Source organism: Carassius carassius, chromosome 13 (assembly GCF_963082965.1).
Source record: "Carassius carassius chromosome 13, fCarCar2.1, whole genome shotgun sequence".
Taxonomy (NCBI): domain Eukaryota; kingdom Metazoa; phylum Chordata; class Actinopteri; order Cypriniformes; family Cyprinidae; genus Carassius; species Carassius carassius.
The window spans coordinates 19783919-19803280 of record NC_081767.1 but is presented as its reverse complement, the minus strand read 5'-3'; the positions used below and the strand labels follow the sequence as shown (position 1 = coordinate 19803280).

At 36.6% G+C, this 19362-nt stretch overlaps 2 protein-coding genes across 2 annotated transcripts in view; one reads left to right on the top strand and one right to left on the bottom strand.

Annotated features, from left to right (window-relative positions):
* The window catches only part of LOC132156051 (caprin-1-like), a 143718-nt gene that overhangs the window by 40628 nt on the left and 83728 nt on the right, over window positions 1-19362 (top strand). The window lies entirely within an intron of this gene.
* On the bottom strand, window positions 2891-18963 carry LOC132156050 (homeobox protein aristaless-like 4). The gene is made up of 4 exons (XM_059564870.1): window positions 18301-18963; window positions 8122-8432; window positions 4626-4769; window positions 2891-3544 (listed from the first exon to the last, which is right to left on the bottom strand). Exons 1-4 carry the CDS (start codon window positions 18629-18631, stop codon window positions 3233-3235), a joined length of 1098 nt encoding a protein of 365 aa, XP_059420853.1. The 5' UTR covers window positions 18632-18963; the 3' UTR covers window positions 2891-3232.

The window sequence follows — 19362 nt, the reverse complement described above, 5'->3', positions numbered from 1 at the left end:
CAGCTTGCATGTTTTGGAAGGCTCTGTGAATGCTGAAAGGTATATAAAGGTTTTAGAGCAACATATGCTTCCCTCCAAACAACGTCTATTTCAGGGAAGGCCTTGTTTATTTCAGCAGGACAATGCAAAACCACATACTGCAGCTATAACAACAGCATGGCTTCGTCGTAGAAGAGTCCGGGTGCTAACCTGGCCTGCCTGCAGTCCAGATCTGTCACCTATAGAGAACATTTGGCGCATCATTAAACGAAAAATACGTCAAAGATGACCACGAACTCTTCAGCAGCTGGAAATCTATATAAGGCAAGTATGGGACCAAATTCCAACAGCAAAACTCCAGCAACTCATAGCCTCAATGCCCAGACGTCTTCAAACTGTTTTGAAAAGAAAAGGAGATGCTACACCATGGTAAACATGCCCCGTCCCAACTATTTTGAGACCTGTAGCAGAAATCAAAATTGAAATGAGCTCATTTTGTGCATAAAATTGTAAACTTTCTCAGTTTAAACATTTGCTACGTTATCTATGTTCTATTGTGAATAAAATATTGGCTCATGTGATTTGAAAGTCTTATAGTTTTCATTTTATTAAAATTTAAAAAACGTCCCAACTTTTCCGGAATTCGGGTTGTATATGACTTGAAAATAATAACCTTTTTCATTCTTTGTTAGTTTAAAATGTCTTCTCAAGTAGAATAAAGTAAAAACTTTTTGTAGCGCATGTTTAAATTTGTTTAGTTGTTTGTAAGTATTCCCATATCATTTTAATTTGATACAATTCAAGATTCGACGTATTATACAGCAACACCATAACACAAATGGATAAAATGCTTTATATTTTACACAGACTTGAATTTCATGACACATACAGTACAAACGTGTACAATATTTTCAGGCTGGAATTTAATGATCATTTTACAAAAGAAAATTAGTTATGTTATCAAGAATAACAGCAAAACAAGGAAAGCTATATCATTAATTAAATCCAAACACACACAGGAAGCAAATTATTGTATTATGCAAAGTGCATGCTGTACAAACACAAAGAACTGCTGATAATATTTAACTGCATATCTCAGTAGTATTTAAACTGAGGAACTAATAAAGGAACAATGGAGCCACATTGTTGTGTCCTCTCTGAATACAGAACACTGACCTCTCTCTGTTACATTGTTTCCAACATTTAGAAGTGGAAAGACCAATCGAGTTTTGAACTTGAAATTCTACAGCGTTCTAGCTAATCTCAATCAGGAATCTGTCAAGCACTTTTTTCCATTGATTTACAGAATGATTCTTTAAAGCTTCACTATGTTGAAGCATAAACTATAAGTTACTTGTGGAGGGACAATGTTTTGGTAATTATGTGAATATTTTGGTAATTTTGTGAAGTTATGAATATCATGGTTGATATCAGGCTGAGGCAAAAGCAGGGTTTGGATGATGGTTTCATGTACAAATTTTTTACATTTTGTTAATTTCAAACAAAAAGTTTCATAGTGTAGCTTTAACCGTAATGTATTTAATATCTACTGTTTACTACCCGTTTGCTGCATTGCCTTTTATGCCAACAGTCGGTTTTCATTCAGATGTAAAAAAAATAGTCTAATAAAATGTGACTGAGAAGAATCAACTGGGTCAATTAATCATAAATGTAAAGGAAAGCTTGAATGTACTTCTGTCAACGTGTAATAAAAAGCCAAAAACTACAACAAATAATCATTTTGCAGTACATTTTTGGCTAATGAAACCCTAATGGCACCAAACCTAGTGTCTCTTCTCACACTTCATGATAACCAGAATCCCATGTTAGGTTTTGGATGATGAGCCACCCTGCAGCGGGAGAAACTAAAACTTCACTGGTGTGAAGGTCTAATGCTGCATGGAGCCAGGAAATTAATGAAGTTAGGCTTATGTTCCAGCTGATAGAGCTGTGTCCCCCAAACACAAAACAAACATAACATTCCAACATTTGTCTGGAAACAGTGCCCTATTACCTCTGCTTTAGAGAATGTGGCTGTGATTAAAGGGAGTATTTGGGGGGGCTTGAGCTGGATGGAATCTGAATGTTTGTCATATCAAGAATGAAGAGAACAAAACCTGATGCTTCACTGGCTTATACAGCGTTGCTATCACACCGTCTGGATCTATTAAGTGTGCTCTTTGGCTGGTACAGAATTCTGCTCCCTGCAAAATGTCTCACATAGAATGGGAAGCACTTGCTCTTCTTGTTTTATTATGACTCTATATTCTGGCCTATCCTTAGTGAGCTGTTTAACCCTAGTGCATGAGAACCGATGCCAGAGAAATTTTCTTAAGCCTTACTAAAAACAAGCACTGACAACAATGTGTCCTGCTCAGTTATTTAATTCAAATAACTGAGATAAAATGTTAAACATCCAGCAAGCTTTCATGAAGCTAAGTGCAAATTTCCTATTTTATCTAAAATTTTTCTCTATGTTGAGCACATTTACCACTTATTTAAAAGGCTTAAAGGGATAATTCACCCAAAAATGTTATAATATAATTTTGTTATAATATGCACACCTTTTGCCATTTTAAACTGATGTTTCTGTTTTTGTCCACACAAAGAAATCAGTGTGACCCAAAACAGCAACATTGGACCCCACTGACTTTCATTGTCACACACACACACACACACACACACACACACACACACACGCACACACACACACACACACTTTCAGAATATATTTTCTGTGTGTGTTATGTGGGTAAACTATCCCTCTAAGATTCACTTCTGGCACCATTTATTTCAGAATGTTATAATGATTTCTGAAGGATCTTAATTTTTTAATCTATTAAAATATGAATATTTTACATTTCAATTATATTTCACAATATTACTGTTTTTATTGTATTTATGATTAAAAAACAAAGAAATCCTACATACCCCAAACTTTTGAACAGTAGTGTATATATCTGGTAATGGGGAAAAATAGTACATACTGATTTTTTCAACGGTAATACATGGGAAATCATTATATTCATATATTCATTTTGAAAAGGGCTTGTTGGTTTCCACACATTCAAACTCCCAATGCACAATCCACTTCCTCAAAAAATTCAAAATTAAATCTCTTACAAGTGTTTTAAAGCTTCTAGCCTCCATTTCTCATGTTCATATTGGCTCCAGATGGCACAAACATTCACCTCATTAGTGCTGACAGCTTAGGGCTGAGGTTGTCTGGTCTTCTGTGTCCCAGATGAAGGCATCATGTGGTCCATGTGATTGCTGCGCTGTGCTCCTTTGCCTTCATCCGCAGGCTGGCGATGCTGGAGGATTTGCGATCTGGTTCAATGCTGAGATCAAATCCATTAATGAATCCACTCACTCCTGAGTTGCCGAAAAGACTGCCCATATGTGTCTGTCCCATGTTCCCACCAGGACTTGGCATACCAAGGAAATCAGACACACCGCTAGCAGAGTGAGGGTGAGGGGTCATACAGGAAGCTACAGTATCACAAGGTACCACACAGCCGGGCACTGGTGAGGCTGCACTGCTGCCACTTAGCCAAGATGAGTTCTGAATCAAAAAAACAAAACACACATTTAAATCCCTGAGTTAATGTGAATTAAACAATACAAATATACAACAGTTAGTTCCAAGAACACTCATATACAATCCAAACAGCACTGTTTCAGTGACTTTCAGTGACAGAAGGTGATCGAAAAGTACTTTATGAATTAATTATTTGAATTAGTCACTTAAAAGATTCATTCATAATGCTGATTCATTCACAAGTGTCTAATATACATACTTCCCTACTATATTTATATTTATGTATATATATATATGTGTGTGCATGTTTTTGTGACATATCAGGACACAACTCTGTATAATGACATGGGTATGACACAGGTACGGAGAGGGTGACTTATGAGGACATAACCCAAGTCCCCATTTTTCAAAACGCTTATAAATCATACAGAAAGTTTTTTTGAGAAAGTAAAAATGCACAAAGTTTCCTGTGAGGGTTAGGGTTAGGTATAGGGTTGGTGTAGGGCCATAGAATATACAGTTTGTACAATATAAAAACCATTACACCTATGGGATGTCCCCACTTTTCCCCAAAAACAAACATGTGTGTGTGTGTGTGTGTGTGTGTGTGTGTGTGTGTGTGTGTGTGTGTGTGTGTGTGTGTGTGTGTGTGTGCGTGCGTGCGTGCGTGCGTGCGTGCGTGCGTGCGTGCGTGCGTGCGTGTGTGTGTGTGTGTGTGTGTGTGTGTGTGTGTGTGTGAAATGTCTAGTATGTCCAAATCCACAGTATTCATAAAACAGTAGAAAAAAGTACCCAGATGACCTAATTCGTAGTTATATATCCGGATTTCATTCATATGGTAAACATTCATACGACTGTATATAGAATATACTTTTTAAAAACTTTTATAACTTACTCAAAAGGATACATTCTCTGTCTTTATGAGAGAGTCACTTAACTATTCACTGTTTCATTCAAAAACATGAATTCATTCAGGAACAAAACAACTGCACAGCTGATTCAGCTGCACATCATATACATTTTTTTAAGAATAAGCCTCAAATAGTAATTTCTAAACTTAATCAACTACATTTGTATATAAATTGAAATCTATGAATGGTAGTACAGATTTTCCTTTTACCTGTACATAATTTTCCGGTCGTGTAAGAAGAGGAAGCTCATATGCTGTTGAGAAGTGTGTTCGGACCTGCTGCATCTGGCCAAAGCGTTCTCTTTTTCTCCATTTGGCCCGGCGATTCTGAAACCACACCTGCAGGAAATGAGCCAAATATATGATTATTTGAAATATCTGTCTGCAAAAGCCCAAGATTTGGAGTGAATACATTGTGAATTTTGTTGTATAAACTTTATGCTGTTTCTGTATTGGTACTGAAAAAGCTAATTATTGATGCTGTTTATAACGATAAGCATTATTAAAAATTCTGTCTACTGAGAACTGGATTCTCCCTCTAGTGACTTGTAGTGAAAACCTGGACACATGCAAAGCCATAAATCGTGAGGCACATGAAAGCCATGCCACGGCTCCTCAGCTGACATCTTTAATGTGCTGTCCACACTGCACTATTTATGTATGGATTTGAACTCTCCCCTGCCAGCACAGGTTGGAGCTCTGCTCTCTGATAGCTGTTCCTCTGTCTCCCCTCAGGCAGCGGGTCCGGCCTCGCTTATGTCTGGAGCAGGTCCACCTCATCAATCACAATGAGGCCAGTTCTGATCCGCTGTTAGTGCGCCATGACACAGACCAACAACCCCAAACCACAGCTGAGTGCTCTCAGACCTCAGACTTATGTTTCCACATAGTATGATTTGTAAGTAAAGGTAAAAAAAATATATATATATATATATGTCAATTATCGATGGAATATGACTTCCATATTCAAGCAGTTATGCATTTATGCATCAGTATGCTTTCACTGACTATTTCAAAAGGGAAGCATCAATCTCTCCATACCACTGAGCTTAAACTTGGATTGTGGGATATACAGTATCTCTGTCCAATCACATCACAGTTTCCATAAGCCCCAAGAGCCCCTGACATATTATGGCAGGGCACGCTGCAATCACAAGAATGAGGAACCAAAAGATACAATGCATTTCAACTTTTCTTTATTTAAGCAACAAAATATATTGCTTGAATTAGCTTAAGTTGCCCTCTAGGAGCCGTATGTATATAAAGTAATTTGATCCTTCAGGCCGATGTCATGGCCTGCTCCTGACATCCAGTGCCATTATGATCATTATGTCATCTGTTTTGGGAATCTTTGTCATTTATTCCCTGTCTCTTTGGACATTTATATTGTTATTCCTTGGTCTTCGAAGTTCAGAGCAATCAGAGATAATGACCAAAGGTCAATGACCCGAGCAGCATCCGTATTCTTAGTTTATGTTGTTCCTCTTTCCTCTACAAGGGTGGAAATGTGCTGAAGATGAATTAAAGGATATTTTACAAAGTAAATCTTTTTTACATTAAACATTTGGTTTAATGACTAAACTAAACCAGCTGAGAAGACTGTAAGGCCCTATATGAGACAGAAAGAAGTAAGGAAGCCAATTTTTGGAACACAGTATAAAAATAGGTACTTGTGACTTTTATCTTCACAATTCTGACTTTATTTCTCTCCAAGTATATACATCTTGCTATTTTTACTCTCTTTTTTTTTGCTCACAAATACAAGTTTATAACGCAAATCTGACTTTATTTCTCATAATTGCAAGTTTTATCTTTCAATTTTGAGTTAACATCTCGCAATTCTGACTTTTTCTCTCAAATGCAAGTTTATAACAGTTCAGACTTTATTCCTTAAAATTGCAATTTTGAGTTAACATCTTACAATTCTGACTTTCTTACTAAAATTGTATAACACAAATATATAACACAATAATGACTATTTCGTGCAGTTGCCAGTTTATATCTTGTGATTTAACACCTTGCAACTTTTACTCTGTTTATATATCTTGCCATTTTGCATCTTGCAATTTTTTTTTTCTTAGAATTCCAAGTTGCTATTTTATATCTTGTGATTTTGAGTTAACCTCACAAATCTGAATTTTTTTCTCAAAAAATTTAACAATTAACAAATAACAATTTGGACTATTTCTCGCAATTGTGAGTTTATATCTTGAGAGTTAACATTTTGCAAACTCTGCCTTTATTTCTCACAATGGTGAGTTCATATCTTGCAATTTTTAGGGAACGTTTTGCAATCCTGTCTTTTTTTTCAGAACTGCAAGTTTTTTCGTAACTGAGATTTTGTTTTTGTTTGTTTTGTTTCATTCTCAGATGCACTTTCTCCTTCGCTCTTTCTTTTCTTTAAACTCAAAATCTGAAGGGAAATAAGGATGTTAGAAAGTGAAAGGGGAGAATGCTGGAGGCTGGAGTTTGTTAACATTTCATGTTTAATTTCCTGACGCCTAAGCCCCCGGCTTTCCAGAGCTGCCCCCACTGACCTCTCAGAGACCCACAGACTAGAGCAGTGGACCTTTCGTGCGGATCCACAGACACACACATACACATACTCTCATTGTATAGCCATGTATAAGAACACTTTGTATGCTTCACTACACATATGTGCTCGCATTTCAATATGCATGTTTAGAAAATAAAAAGAAAGCAAATTATATTACAAAATGTATGTTCAAAGTATTTCCTGAGGACAGAATCTATGATATCATCCAAAACATCCTCCTTTACAGAGTGTTGAGGTAAAAAGTTTTGTCTGAGCAGGACAGAGCAGCAGCCAGCACTAAACAACAGCGCTGGGGAGGAAAGCAGGAGGGGTTCATCTCAATTACGTATGTCTGTAGGTATGTTTTTGAAATACGGGTCAAACCCTGTAGTCACTCAACAGAGTCTGCACTGTGTTGTCAGCCTACAGAGGTAATTAGACTCATGTGTCTGTGATAGTTGGTTCTGTTTGGACTCGGAATGAATGCAGTTACTGCACTGTACCTTCAAAACAAGGCCAGGTTCCTGACAAGGCCTCATTCCCTGCGTGGAAATTGATTATGGCATCTCAAACTGTGTTTTCTTCCCCTGGCAAAGATTGTGTGTTTTTTCTTCCCTAACTCTTCTTAACATCCTTAAACACTGTGGTGTGGAGAGGTAAATTAAACAGGGACTAGAACTATTGGAAAAAATAGTTGGGTCCAGCTTCTCTGTCATGATGTGAGAATTGAGATCTAAGCCTTGCACAGCAGAGACTATCAGCCTTTTTTCTCAGCCGAGCAGGATCTACAGACTTTGTGCACTGTTTTAGGGGAGAATTCTGAGGAAAAGATTTCAAAAATGTTTAAACGGAGCTGCTAGAATTAAATGGAGCTATTAGAAAACACTCTATTGATTTAATGAGAGTATTACCAAATAATAATAATAATATTCCACCACCACCATTAATAATAATAAGACAAGTCATTATAAAATATTATCCATTCGTCCATTCTCCAAACCACTTCTCCTCTGTACGGTCACTAGATATATTATTTAAAGTATTAAATGTTATTTTGGTATAATATTGTATTATTTTGTATAATATCGTATTTTAATGTAATTTACACAGCAAATATATCAAATTCTTACACAAGGATGGGCTGACCAGGCCTACCTGCACCCTTGCTTCCGTGAGGTCTGTCCTGAGTGCTAGTTGTTCTCGAGCATAGACATCAGGGTAATGTGTCTTCTGGAAAACCTTCTCCAGCTCCTCCAGCTGATAGCTGGTGAAGGTGGTGCGGTTCCGTCTCTTTTTGCCTTTGTTGCTCTCGGCCTCAGGTCTGTCCAGACTGCTGAGCTGAGAGACAGACTGTTCTGCTTGACCTTTGACCCCGGGGTCTTTCACACTGATGTAACTACCATCAATACCCGTGGGATCAGCAGACTGAGGCATCTCTGTGTCTGTCAGTCCAGTGCCATCTTTACCTGGGGAAAGACATATTTAAATTCATTAACTGTGGATTTTGTGTTTGGCTCTTTGCAGAAAATACAGAAGAACAAGTGTTTCTGTTGTCCTGTTTCTCAACCCATTACCATCTTTATAGAAAATGAACTTCATTAACTGAAGCTGTGTCGATCATGTGTCTGAAGTGTGGAGGCAAATTAAAATCGAAACCACATTTACAAAAACTACTCCTATACAAATATTCTTTATTTCTTCATAAAGAGGGTTCTGTTGTCGTCCTTCAGTTTCAAGGACCTCTAATGTATAACAAGCCTTGCTGAGTTGAAATTATGTTCTCCGTGTTGGATGTCTGAATCTGTATCCAAACATTCCAGGATTGTAAGTAAATAATCAAAAACATGCCTATTCTAATCACACTCTACTGAGGCTCTCAGGTCCATGAATAGTATATAGTAGTATAGAAGTAATTTTTAGTTCTATGTACTACCATTTCAATTACTTGATATAATGCACTCATTGTGTATATAAATTTTTTTAATTGCACATATTGTATATTTAAATAAAATACTGTTACTGCATTCATAATTACAATACTGACCATTCCCTTACCCCTTAACCCACCTTTCAACTCAACCATAGCATGAAAACAATCCATAATCTTATCCATATCCCATCTCAACAACGGTTTTTTTGCAATATATAATGAACACAATACAGTACATAGTGTTCGTACATATATACCAAAATTATATATATACAGTATATATATATATATATATATATATATATATATATATATATATATATATATATATATATATATATATAAGTACATGAAGTGTGACCAAACATTCTGCTCACATGTGATAATTACCATGATTTTTCTTTGTTTTCTTCTCACATGCCTCATATTTTATCTCATGCTCTTCAATGACACTGTTGTCTTGGTAACCAAGAACTCTTTATAGCTATTGATAAAACTTTATTAGAGGCAAATTTGTTGATTGCCATAGGCCATGTGGAATTATATCCAAATACTGTATGTTATATTAAAATATATCCAATAGAAATATATATTATTAAACAAATATTCAAATCACTTTTAAACCTGTTTTTTAATTAAATTGACTTTAAAATAATTGACATTATTTTTTTACATTCCAATGGAAAAAAATAAAAAAAATAAAAATAAAATAAGGTCATGATCTAAGGCTACGTTCACACTGCAGGGCTTAATGCTCAATTCCAATTTTTTGAAAAAATTAGATTTTTTTGCAAGGCCGTTCACATTTCCAATTAAATTCGACCTTTTGTGATCTCCTGTTTGAACGTGAAATGACCCAGAAGTGATCCGCATGCGCAGAAGAGTACTCAGCGGCCAACGACGTCACTCGTTGTTTGCGGAAGTAGCTAAACATGGATGTCAAAAACAGTGTAGTCAACAGCGGAGCTCGTTTAGCAATATTAAAGTTATTTAAGCAGCATCGTCCGCCATGGTTGTTGTTTATCTTCTCATTCCCGTCTACTTCAATGCAGAATTATGACGTTTGTAGCGTATCAATGACGTACAGGTCGGATACATGGCTACGTTCACACTGCAGGCTGAAACGACCCAATTCCGATTTTTTCAAATGCAACCCAGGCCACTTGGGTATGTGGTCCTAAATCCAATACGTATCCGATCTTTTGAAATGCGACCTCCATCTGAACGGCCAGGTCACTAACAGACTTTCTCCTGTGGGCTCTGATTTAAGCATCTCTGGTTAAGAGTATCAGTTTTTTTTTGCCATACCATTTTGTGATAACTCTGTTCCTCTGTCTCTCTGTGTTTGGCAGAGAACTCATCATAATTGCTGTGGTGAGCACTTTGAGTCCCACCCTGCTGTCTTTCCTTGGCTTTGTAGCCCATGTTATGCTGAATCTGCGTACCACCAAAGTTTTTAAGCAGTGCCATTGCATGTTTTGCATTTCAGACCCAAAGCTCCTTGGTTTTGGCTGCCATTTTTGCACTGACAGCAATAGTCAGGGCTTGGTAACTGTCCAAATGTTTGGGGATTTTAGTGATGCTCTGTGTTGTTGTTTCTGTTTGCTACAGTATATAGAATGCAGAATCAAACTAACGACATGGAGATATACATTTCATCAAATACTGTTCTTTAAAAAGTTGCAAAAAATGTTATTCCAAACAATGCAGAAAGCCTTCATTTGCATTACATAGTGTGTACCTGGCCATTTACACTTGTTATATAACAGCACTCTTTGACACAATACCTCAGCACTTCAACAGAATTCAACAGTGCCTTGGCTTAGCTTCTTTGTGCAATGGTTACTGGTTATATAGCAGATGCCTTTAGCCACAGTGACTTACAGCACATTTTTACAGAGACTGTTCCCTTGTAAATTACAATTAAAAATTTAATTTAATTTAATTTGTTCCCTTGTAGTAGCTTGGGATGAAATATTTTTCATCAAATTCATCAATATTTTTTCAAAGCGAATTGCATTGGAAGGTATACATTTCATCAAGTTCATGCATTCAAATCAATCCCATGATCTTGGCTTTGTTAACACTATTATTTGAGATACAAGAACTCGTATATATAACTACTACCAAATGCCTGCCTACAAGCTCAAATTCTTACTACTGTATAAGTGACAATAGATCACTAAATACACAAAAGATATATTACTAAATACAATAATCATTTTCCTAAAGACATACTAGCAAATTTCCCCTTTGGAAATAACTCTAATAATAATAAAAAAAAAAAAAATTACAGGTCAACTTCAATACTGATTGCAAAAGCCCTAATTTCCTTTCTGCAAAGTGGTTGTTACGGCAATACCACTTTTAAAAAAATCAATTCACACCCAGGTAGATTTTTCTATTCGAGTACATGCTTGTTGCAGTCACTCGCATGAGAACATTAACTCTCTCGTCCCTGTCTTTGAATTAGCGGAGGTCAGATGTTTACTAGGAGCGGCTATTTAATCACTGCAAGAAACAAGGAGAAAACGTCAAAAGTGTGATTGCAGAAAAACTATAACTTTCAGTGAAACATTCTTAAAATAGCCTTTTTTTTATTAGTGTAAAGAACACTTTAATATTCTGAAGAAACTTTTGTCCACTAAAGAACTTTTTTGCCATGAATTAAATCCATATGGATTCATTGTGAAATGATAGATGCCAATAAAGAACTTTTATTTTCTATAAGGTTCTAATTTTAAACATGAAAGTTCTAATCTAAGTTATCTAAAGAAATATGACATCCAATTAAAAATAAACAAACAAACAAGTTATTATTATTACAGTTTTTCTCAGTTGGTTTGGTACAATTCTCGAATCATCCTTGAGATTTGCAAAACAGTAAGTGCATTTCTCAAAACAACTCGTACAAATAGCAAAACACAACGGATTACCTGCAAAAGCCAATCTCTTGCACAAAATACTTCATCTCTCAAAAATAAATATCTGTGTCAGTGAACATGCCATCAGCCGACCAACATGCCAACCAACATGCCGTGCCATCAGAATGACCAGTCCTTGTGTCATAGTTTATGGATCAGACAGTCAAATTGCTTAGTCATGTTGTCAATATAACAGTGTATTCTGGAGGGATGTTCTGATGTAAACTATGGCAACTGCTTTGGATGACATTTACTGTACTGAACAGTATGCCATATGTTTATGTTTACATATGCTTACATTATCATTTGTTAATGACATTTTGCTCAAAATGTATTATATAGTTTTCTGTGCAATAGTCTTACCCATCAAAACATCTAGTCTCTAGTTCATTGTATAATTCATTAAATGCAAAATGGTTAATCTAGTTGTCATAAACTGCCAAGCACATTTTATTTTTATTTTTATTTTTACACATAATTATTCGACTTTTTGTAAATTTGGCATGAATTGTGCAAGTGAATCTTGACTAACGAAGAGAATGTAGATCAACCAATAATAAACCATTTCTCTGAAGTAGCTCAAAGGTTCATCTCATGAATCTATACTGTATAGACAGAGGACAACACAAGAGTTACAAATTCTGAAAATGGACTTATTTTCATCTTTGTGCCCATATTTCTTTTTCGTTTTGTATTTCACAATGACCATTTCAGAGAAATGGTTTATCATTGGTTTATCATCGGTTTATCATCTACATTCTCTTCATTGGTAAAGATTCACTGTCACAACTCATGCCAAATTGAAAAAAAGTATAATAGTAATGTGTAAAAATAAAAATAAAAAGTGTGCTTGGCAGTTTATGACAACTAGATTAACCATTTTGCATTTAATGACTTATATGATGAACTAGAGACTAGATGTTTTGAGGGGTAAGACTATTGCACAGAAAAATATATAATACATTTTGAGTGACATGACATTAGCAGCTAATAATGTAGGAAACCACAGATAAATGTGCGTAATCAATTGCATGAATGTACAAAAACAATCGCAACTTATTCAAAAGAATGAGAAACTGGTTTTATGATGTGTATAGATGACTAGATGATGTGGAGGTTGTACAAGTAGTTTTGAGAATTTCATTTCTGATTTGAGAAATGCACCAAAGTGACTGAGAAAAACTAAGTGGTCAGGTATCTCATTAAATGTTAATTTAATTTCATTAAAGGTTAATTCACAATACTGAATGTTGTAAATACAGGTATCTATGCAGAAGCAAATCTTGCAGATGTTCCTGTTTGAAGATCAATGCCTGCAAGCCACACAGGAATGTGGATTCTGTGGGAAAGCAGGACAGTGTTTCCGTTAAATCTGAGCTCCTGATAAAAGACCTCACACATGACTCCCATATACCACAGAACTGAGCCAGCTTTCTGTCTCCAAGATTTCACTCTCAGATGCTCACTATAACTTAAAATAGCCCAAGAAGAGGATGTAAATATTGTCTTCATTGCATGCACTGAGTAAAGCGTCTTACACATACAGGTATATACATCTTGCATATAGATAGATAGATAGATAGATAGATAGATAGATAGATAGATAGATAGATAGATAGATAGATAGATAGATAGATAGATAGATAGATAGATAGATAGATAGATAGATAGATAGATAGATAGACTGCTATATAAGTTGGCTATGAGTGCCTTTTCATCAAAATCTTTTGACTGAAGCGACAGTAGTCGTCTGGCGTGCAGCCTTATAGCACGGCAGCCTATGCAGCCCCTAGTTCCCTTATCTCAGGGAATTGAGGTTATGTAAGTAACCAGAAAATTCCCTACCGAGCGGTCTCTCCCATTGCGTTAACCAAGCTATTGGGAATGCATCCAATTGTGCGTTGCTATAAGCATGTGCAGAATGAATCCGCTCTGCAAGCTCAGCCCCGGAGCACCCATACTGAGGACTCCTGTAAACATGAACTAATAATGTTACCCGAGCCACTAGGCTGAAGAATACATGACCTTTCCCAATTACAATAGGGAGTTAGGTAGATTAAGCAGACAAAATCTGTGCCATTTTATGAGCGAGCAATTCAGATGTCTGAGATTGAGAATGGGCCTGAGCCCATCTTTGGGACTGAACATCTTTTTTGGGAACAAGGAAGTAGTGGCTGTGAAATCCTGACTAGCTGTTCACTAAAGGAATTGTTTCCATGGCTCCTTTTCGCAAGCAATGATTGCACTTCAGACCCGAGAATGTAAGCATCGTAGTTTGAATAATACCTCTGAGATGAGGCGGCCAAGGTGAGGTAGTTCATTTGTTCTATGATGTTAAAGACCCAACTTGACACATCCAACAACTTGACAGATGGCTTTTCGAGTGATAGTTTGCTGCACAGGAGTGGGGAACTGACATTTGTGTTAATATTAGGAGAGGAGAAATGGCCATTTCAGTATGTGGATCCACTATCACAGCGGTAGTTTGTTTGGGCATATGCTGAATGGGGAGGATGAGCCCAACTTGAATGGAGCTTCCATCGCTCGGTGTTGAGCAGAGGAGTGGAGAGCGGGTGTTAGACTTCTTCAAAGGAGTTCAATCCTCGGCGAGAACTGACCCTTTCCTCTACCTCTCTGCATTTGGATCAGGCTTCTGAGGCTCCAGATCAGTCTGGAGTGGGCACCTTTACGTCTAGAAAACAGGTAGGGTTTTGCTGTCCTGGGGCGCTGCTAAAGCCCAGGCTCAGACTTGAGCTGGGGCTGAGGCGGCACTGGCTTGGCTTGGCTTGGCAGGCCAAACAGTCCTTTGGGAGAGACTGAAGAGTCTAAAAAGGCAACCTTGTCAGTGAGTGTCAATAAGACATGTTCGTTAGGGCTACGGTTGTCCTGCAGGGCTTAGATGAATGCGTGGGTGAAAAGCATGGGCTTTTAACCCCAAGGCCGATGAAGGGCACAAATGCACAAATGCTTCTTGCTTGCAGAGTCAGCGAGGAGATGATCTTCATCACTGAAGAAGAAAATTCTGATGAAATGGCACTCAGAGACAACTTATACTAGCAGTCGGCTCCACTCCATTTGGTGGGTTGAAGCAGCATTGGTTCATGCAGCTTAATGAACGTGATCAAATCAGGCTTCAGTATCAGAGTAAACAGGAGTTTCCCCATAGCATGATTAACGCAATGGGGAGAGACTGTTCAAATAGGAACAGGTTTTTACATTTTTACAGTCTTTTACAATTAAAATTACAAATCATCTTTGACACCATTGTGTCTGCTGAAGAATGCTGTAGACATTTACATTTTTATAAGGCAAATGAAGAAATGAATACCCGCACTTAAAGAATAATAAATAATGAATAAAAGCTCTATTGTTTTTTTCCCTTTTCCTCTTCAAATACACACACAAAAAAGAAGCTTAAACTCGTATGTGAAACACCAGTTGTAAGGATGTAACTTCATGTCGAATGAGTACAGCTTAGGGATACAGCAATGACAGAAAGCAAGAACTCCATTCTCCTTTATACAATGCTTAATTTAATTGAAATATTTTGTCCATGATGTCACAACTTTGAAAACTGTTATCCACACAATTAAACAACATAACAAGAAAAAGTGCAATGTGCAGATCCAAGCTCTGCAGAGACTGTCTCGCTACAGCAGATGTTTAATAGCCAACTTAATATCCCATCTATCGTTGAATGCTGGTTTATTTGCACATGTCATTTTGTATGGAAAGGTTATGTAAACCAGTCAGGGATTGTCGTTTTAGGCCTCCCAGTGGAACTGACTGTGCTGAGCAAAACAGCATGAATGAAATCTTTAGGAGTCCATACCACACATCTACCTCTGAATAATGCCCTACTGCTGCAAGCTTGAATCACATCAGGTCTCTTGCTTTGGTGTGGTACTTCATTAATATTTCCAAAAATGTATACAATTTTGAACTGATTTTAAAAGCACTGTCTGATTACAGCATTAGTTGAGCATTAACCTTCTTTTGGAAGTATTACTACAATAAGACTGATGATTTTAAACTACTAGATACTACAGTCAGTTCTTATGTACAATTAGAAAAGTTCTTTAAAACAGTTTTGGCCATGTATAATTGTTTTTAACCAAGACAAACAGTGTTACTGTCACTGTAGTTTTACAGGCTTCTGATTGGCTGGAAAGAGCTGAACACCTACTCATATTTCGGATCTAGGTGGCATGATCACAAGATAAGTTTACAACCCGCACTTGAAGGCATGCTATCTTGAGTCAGTGGACACACATCTTCCCTTTTCTCTATGTTGAACAAATGTTTGTCTAGATTCTCAGCTTCGCAATTTTCTCCAACTGGTCAATCAGACTATGCTTGAGGCTAGAGCTTACCCTTGACATCTACAGCACAAACCACAATACGCTCCAAGAATGGTGTAGGAACCACACAGTGTTCATTCTCCTCAAACCGCAGACAGGAAAAACGCTATAAGTACAGCACTGTCTGTGCATCATCTAACAATAATATCTTCATGAAAGAGATCCTAGTGATTATCTCATATCTTCATGCTTACCCAGGAATTTGTACAATGTTTTACATCCGTGTCCAGTTATACTGTAAATGTATTTTTACAAAAAATGTTTTTTGTTTTTTTATTATTTACAAATAGGCCCAAATGTCACCGATTTTTATGTACAAAAAAAAAACACCTTTTTACTTTAAATTACTTTTATGGTATGTAATTCTTGGCTTCAAAATACAGTCAACTATATGCCAAATAAGAGTTTAACAATTTGTTAACTGTGTGTTTATGTCTCTTAAAATGTGATTACAGAAAATAGAGAATATAGAGAATATTATTTGTTTATATCTTATTATAACATGTTTAATAAAAGAGCAGAAAAAGCCAGGCTGTAGATAGTATTATGTGTGTGTGTGTGTGTGTGTGTGTGTGTGTGTGTGTGTGTGTGTGTGTGTGTGTGTGTGTGTGTGTGTGTGTGTGTGTGATTTGTCTGATTGTTTGTTTTGCTTTGAAAGTAGAGGCATTTCTAATGACAACCTGGATGCATTCTAATTTCCCGATGATCCGAAAGGTTTAGATGTTACGAATGTTTTCGATATAATTAATCATTGTAATTGTTTAAATGGCAGTTGTAACCAAATATAAGCTATATTTAAAGGTCCTGTGCAGACAAATACAAATGCAAGATACAAATACAAGATGAATATTTCATTAATTGTTTATTCAACTATTTGTATTAACTGTTGTCAGAACAGCCAATTAATCGTTTAATTTAAACTGTCTTAAGATGTCATAATAAACAATTCAGACTACATGGTAATTTTTCTAAGGCCAATAAAAAAACCTGCCTTAGCACACTATGCGTTGATGATACAGTCGGTGTCTATTTTCACTGGCCTGCGGTCAACACATACTAAATAGTGATTTACAACCATGTGCACATGGATTTCCACCACTGTTTGTAAGAAAATGATGATAATCTTACTTGTAGATAGCCTACTGTATACATTTCCGTATTTTCATGACTTCTGCTTTGATTGTTTATGAGACCACCAGACGAACTAGCCTATGTATTTTTAAAAGAAAAAAAAAAAAACTCCGAAATTTCGGTGTGACCGTAAAATTTTTAGATGCGACAAATTACAGGCAATAATGAATGTGGATTTGGGTAATTGCAGGCTTCAGAAAGTGTTTGAACTGTGTGTAGCCTAATGACCAGATAAATCACTCACGAGGCAAAGTCTATTTTATAATGTGACTAAATAAATTAATCAGGCCTAATAATGGTTAACATGTATTTAGTGAATTTACGCTTCCTCGTTTGCAGCTCATTGCATTAAACAGAAGAGTTACATTTCTTAAATCCTAGTCACAAAACAAAAATGTGAGCGAAATAAAAGCACATTTATTCGATTTAATAAATACAAAGATGTAATGTAGAAAACCCCTTTACAGTTTATGCGATTATGCGATGCGATCATGTCAATTACAGGGAATTGGATTTTTTGATTTTGCGGACAAATAGGTCTATTATATAAGTTTTTTTTTTCTTCTGATTAGCTAAATTATTTTCAGCCTATTACAAAGTAATCTTAACATTCATAGTTTCAAATAGACTCTAATGATCTCCTTACTAGGCTATATCCTAATAAAGCGGTTAAAAATTAAAAACAGAAGTTTGTGACTTCAACACCACTTTGATTTTAACTAAATATTTAAGGCACACGATTTTTTATTATTATTATTATTTATTTTTTTATAGAGGGGTTAACAGTGAATGTAAACTATGGAACAAATGTGCGAACAAATTAAAGTTTATACGCTATACTCACATTGTTAAAGGCCTTCTTTTACCCTCAACGTGGAGATGTTCTGATTTTATCATAATTATCAAATTGCACTGACAATCATCAGGTTGAAACTGAAGCAAACTAACTGTCATTTCTTAAGATATAGGCTGATAAGATGCCACTCACCGTAGCAGGAGATGAGCTCGCCGTCCTCCAGTTTGTCGTCTTCAGGGGGAGTTTTGCATGTGGGTCTCTGCATGAAAAGATACTTGCTGTAGGCGCTCTCGGGTGAACTATCATCCAGTGAAGGACACTCCTGGAGGAAAGGACTTCGCCGTAAGTTGTCCCCGTAAGTTTGACTTTTAACGGGCAGGAACGTGGGACTGTATTTGGAGTCGCTCGACTGGAACGTCCTGTAAGGACTGACCTGTTGGACTCTTCCTTGTCCTGATGATGGAGAATAATATGAATCCATGGAGGTCATATCGCAGTATGAGACGCACGTATCTGCGTTCATACCGACAAAAACAGAGGCAAAATAACCTAACTTTTTTTGTAAATCTAAACGTCACTCTCGCTCGAGTCTCCTCTCATTCACAGACGGCCATGCACTTTCTCACACACCCACACCAGGGCGACAGCTGGAGTTGGTTAAAATGATTCAGATGTTTTCCAGAAACTAGTCAAAAAAGAATGCTAGAAAGCGTTTTAAGCTTTGGAGGAGAGAGAGAGAGAGAGAGAGAGAGCTCTGGACGGAGGATGTTGTCCTGGTGTCTGCTGGTCCCGTCATGATAAGAGGTCAGACCGTTGAGAGCATGAGCTTTTGCCTCTAACTAGCACGTGAGGAAAACAACGCATGACAGTAATGCAATTAAGGCCTTGACTTGACTGACAGTGTATACGAATAAATGGATCAAGTAAATGTCATGCACAAACATTTTAAACGAAAATCCAGTATTACTCAATCAAAATGGTGATTTTTTAAAAAAAGATTATAATTCCTATAAGGATGAAAAAGTTATTATTTTTGTAATATTTTGCTATTACAAGTTTACTATTTTAATTAAATGAGCGTTAATATCGGATGTTAGAGGGAAGAGTTGTGCAGGTGAGTTAAGAGTATGTTAAAATGGTGAAATCATACATGATGACCACCTTTCTGAGGTCACTTACTGTAAGTTGTAAGACTTTCTTTTTTTATTTATTTTTTGCATTGATGTATTTGTATGTTTTAATCAAATGTAAAAA

Coding starts and splice junctions, on each gene's coding strand:
- LOC132156050 (XM_059564870.1), bottom strand. CDS start 18,631: ATGAACGCAGATACGTGCGTCTCATACTGCGATATGACCTCCATGGAT. Junction 8,433..18,300: donor CGAGCTCATCTCCTGCTACG/GTGAGTGGCATC, acceptor GTCTTTCCCCAG/GTAAAGATGGCACTGGACTG. Junction 4,770..8,121: donor TCACGGAAGCAAGGGTGCAG/GTAGGCCTGGTC, acceptor CATTTCCTGCAG/GTGTGGTTTCAGAATCGCCG.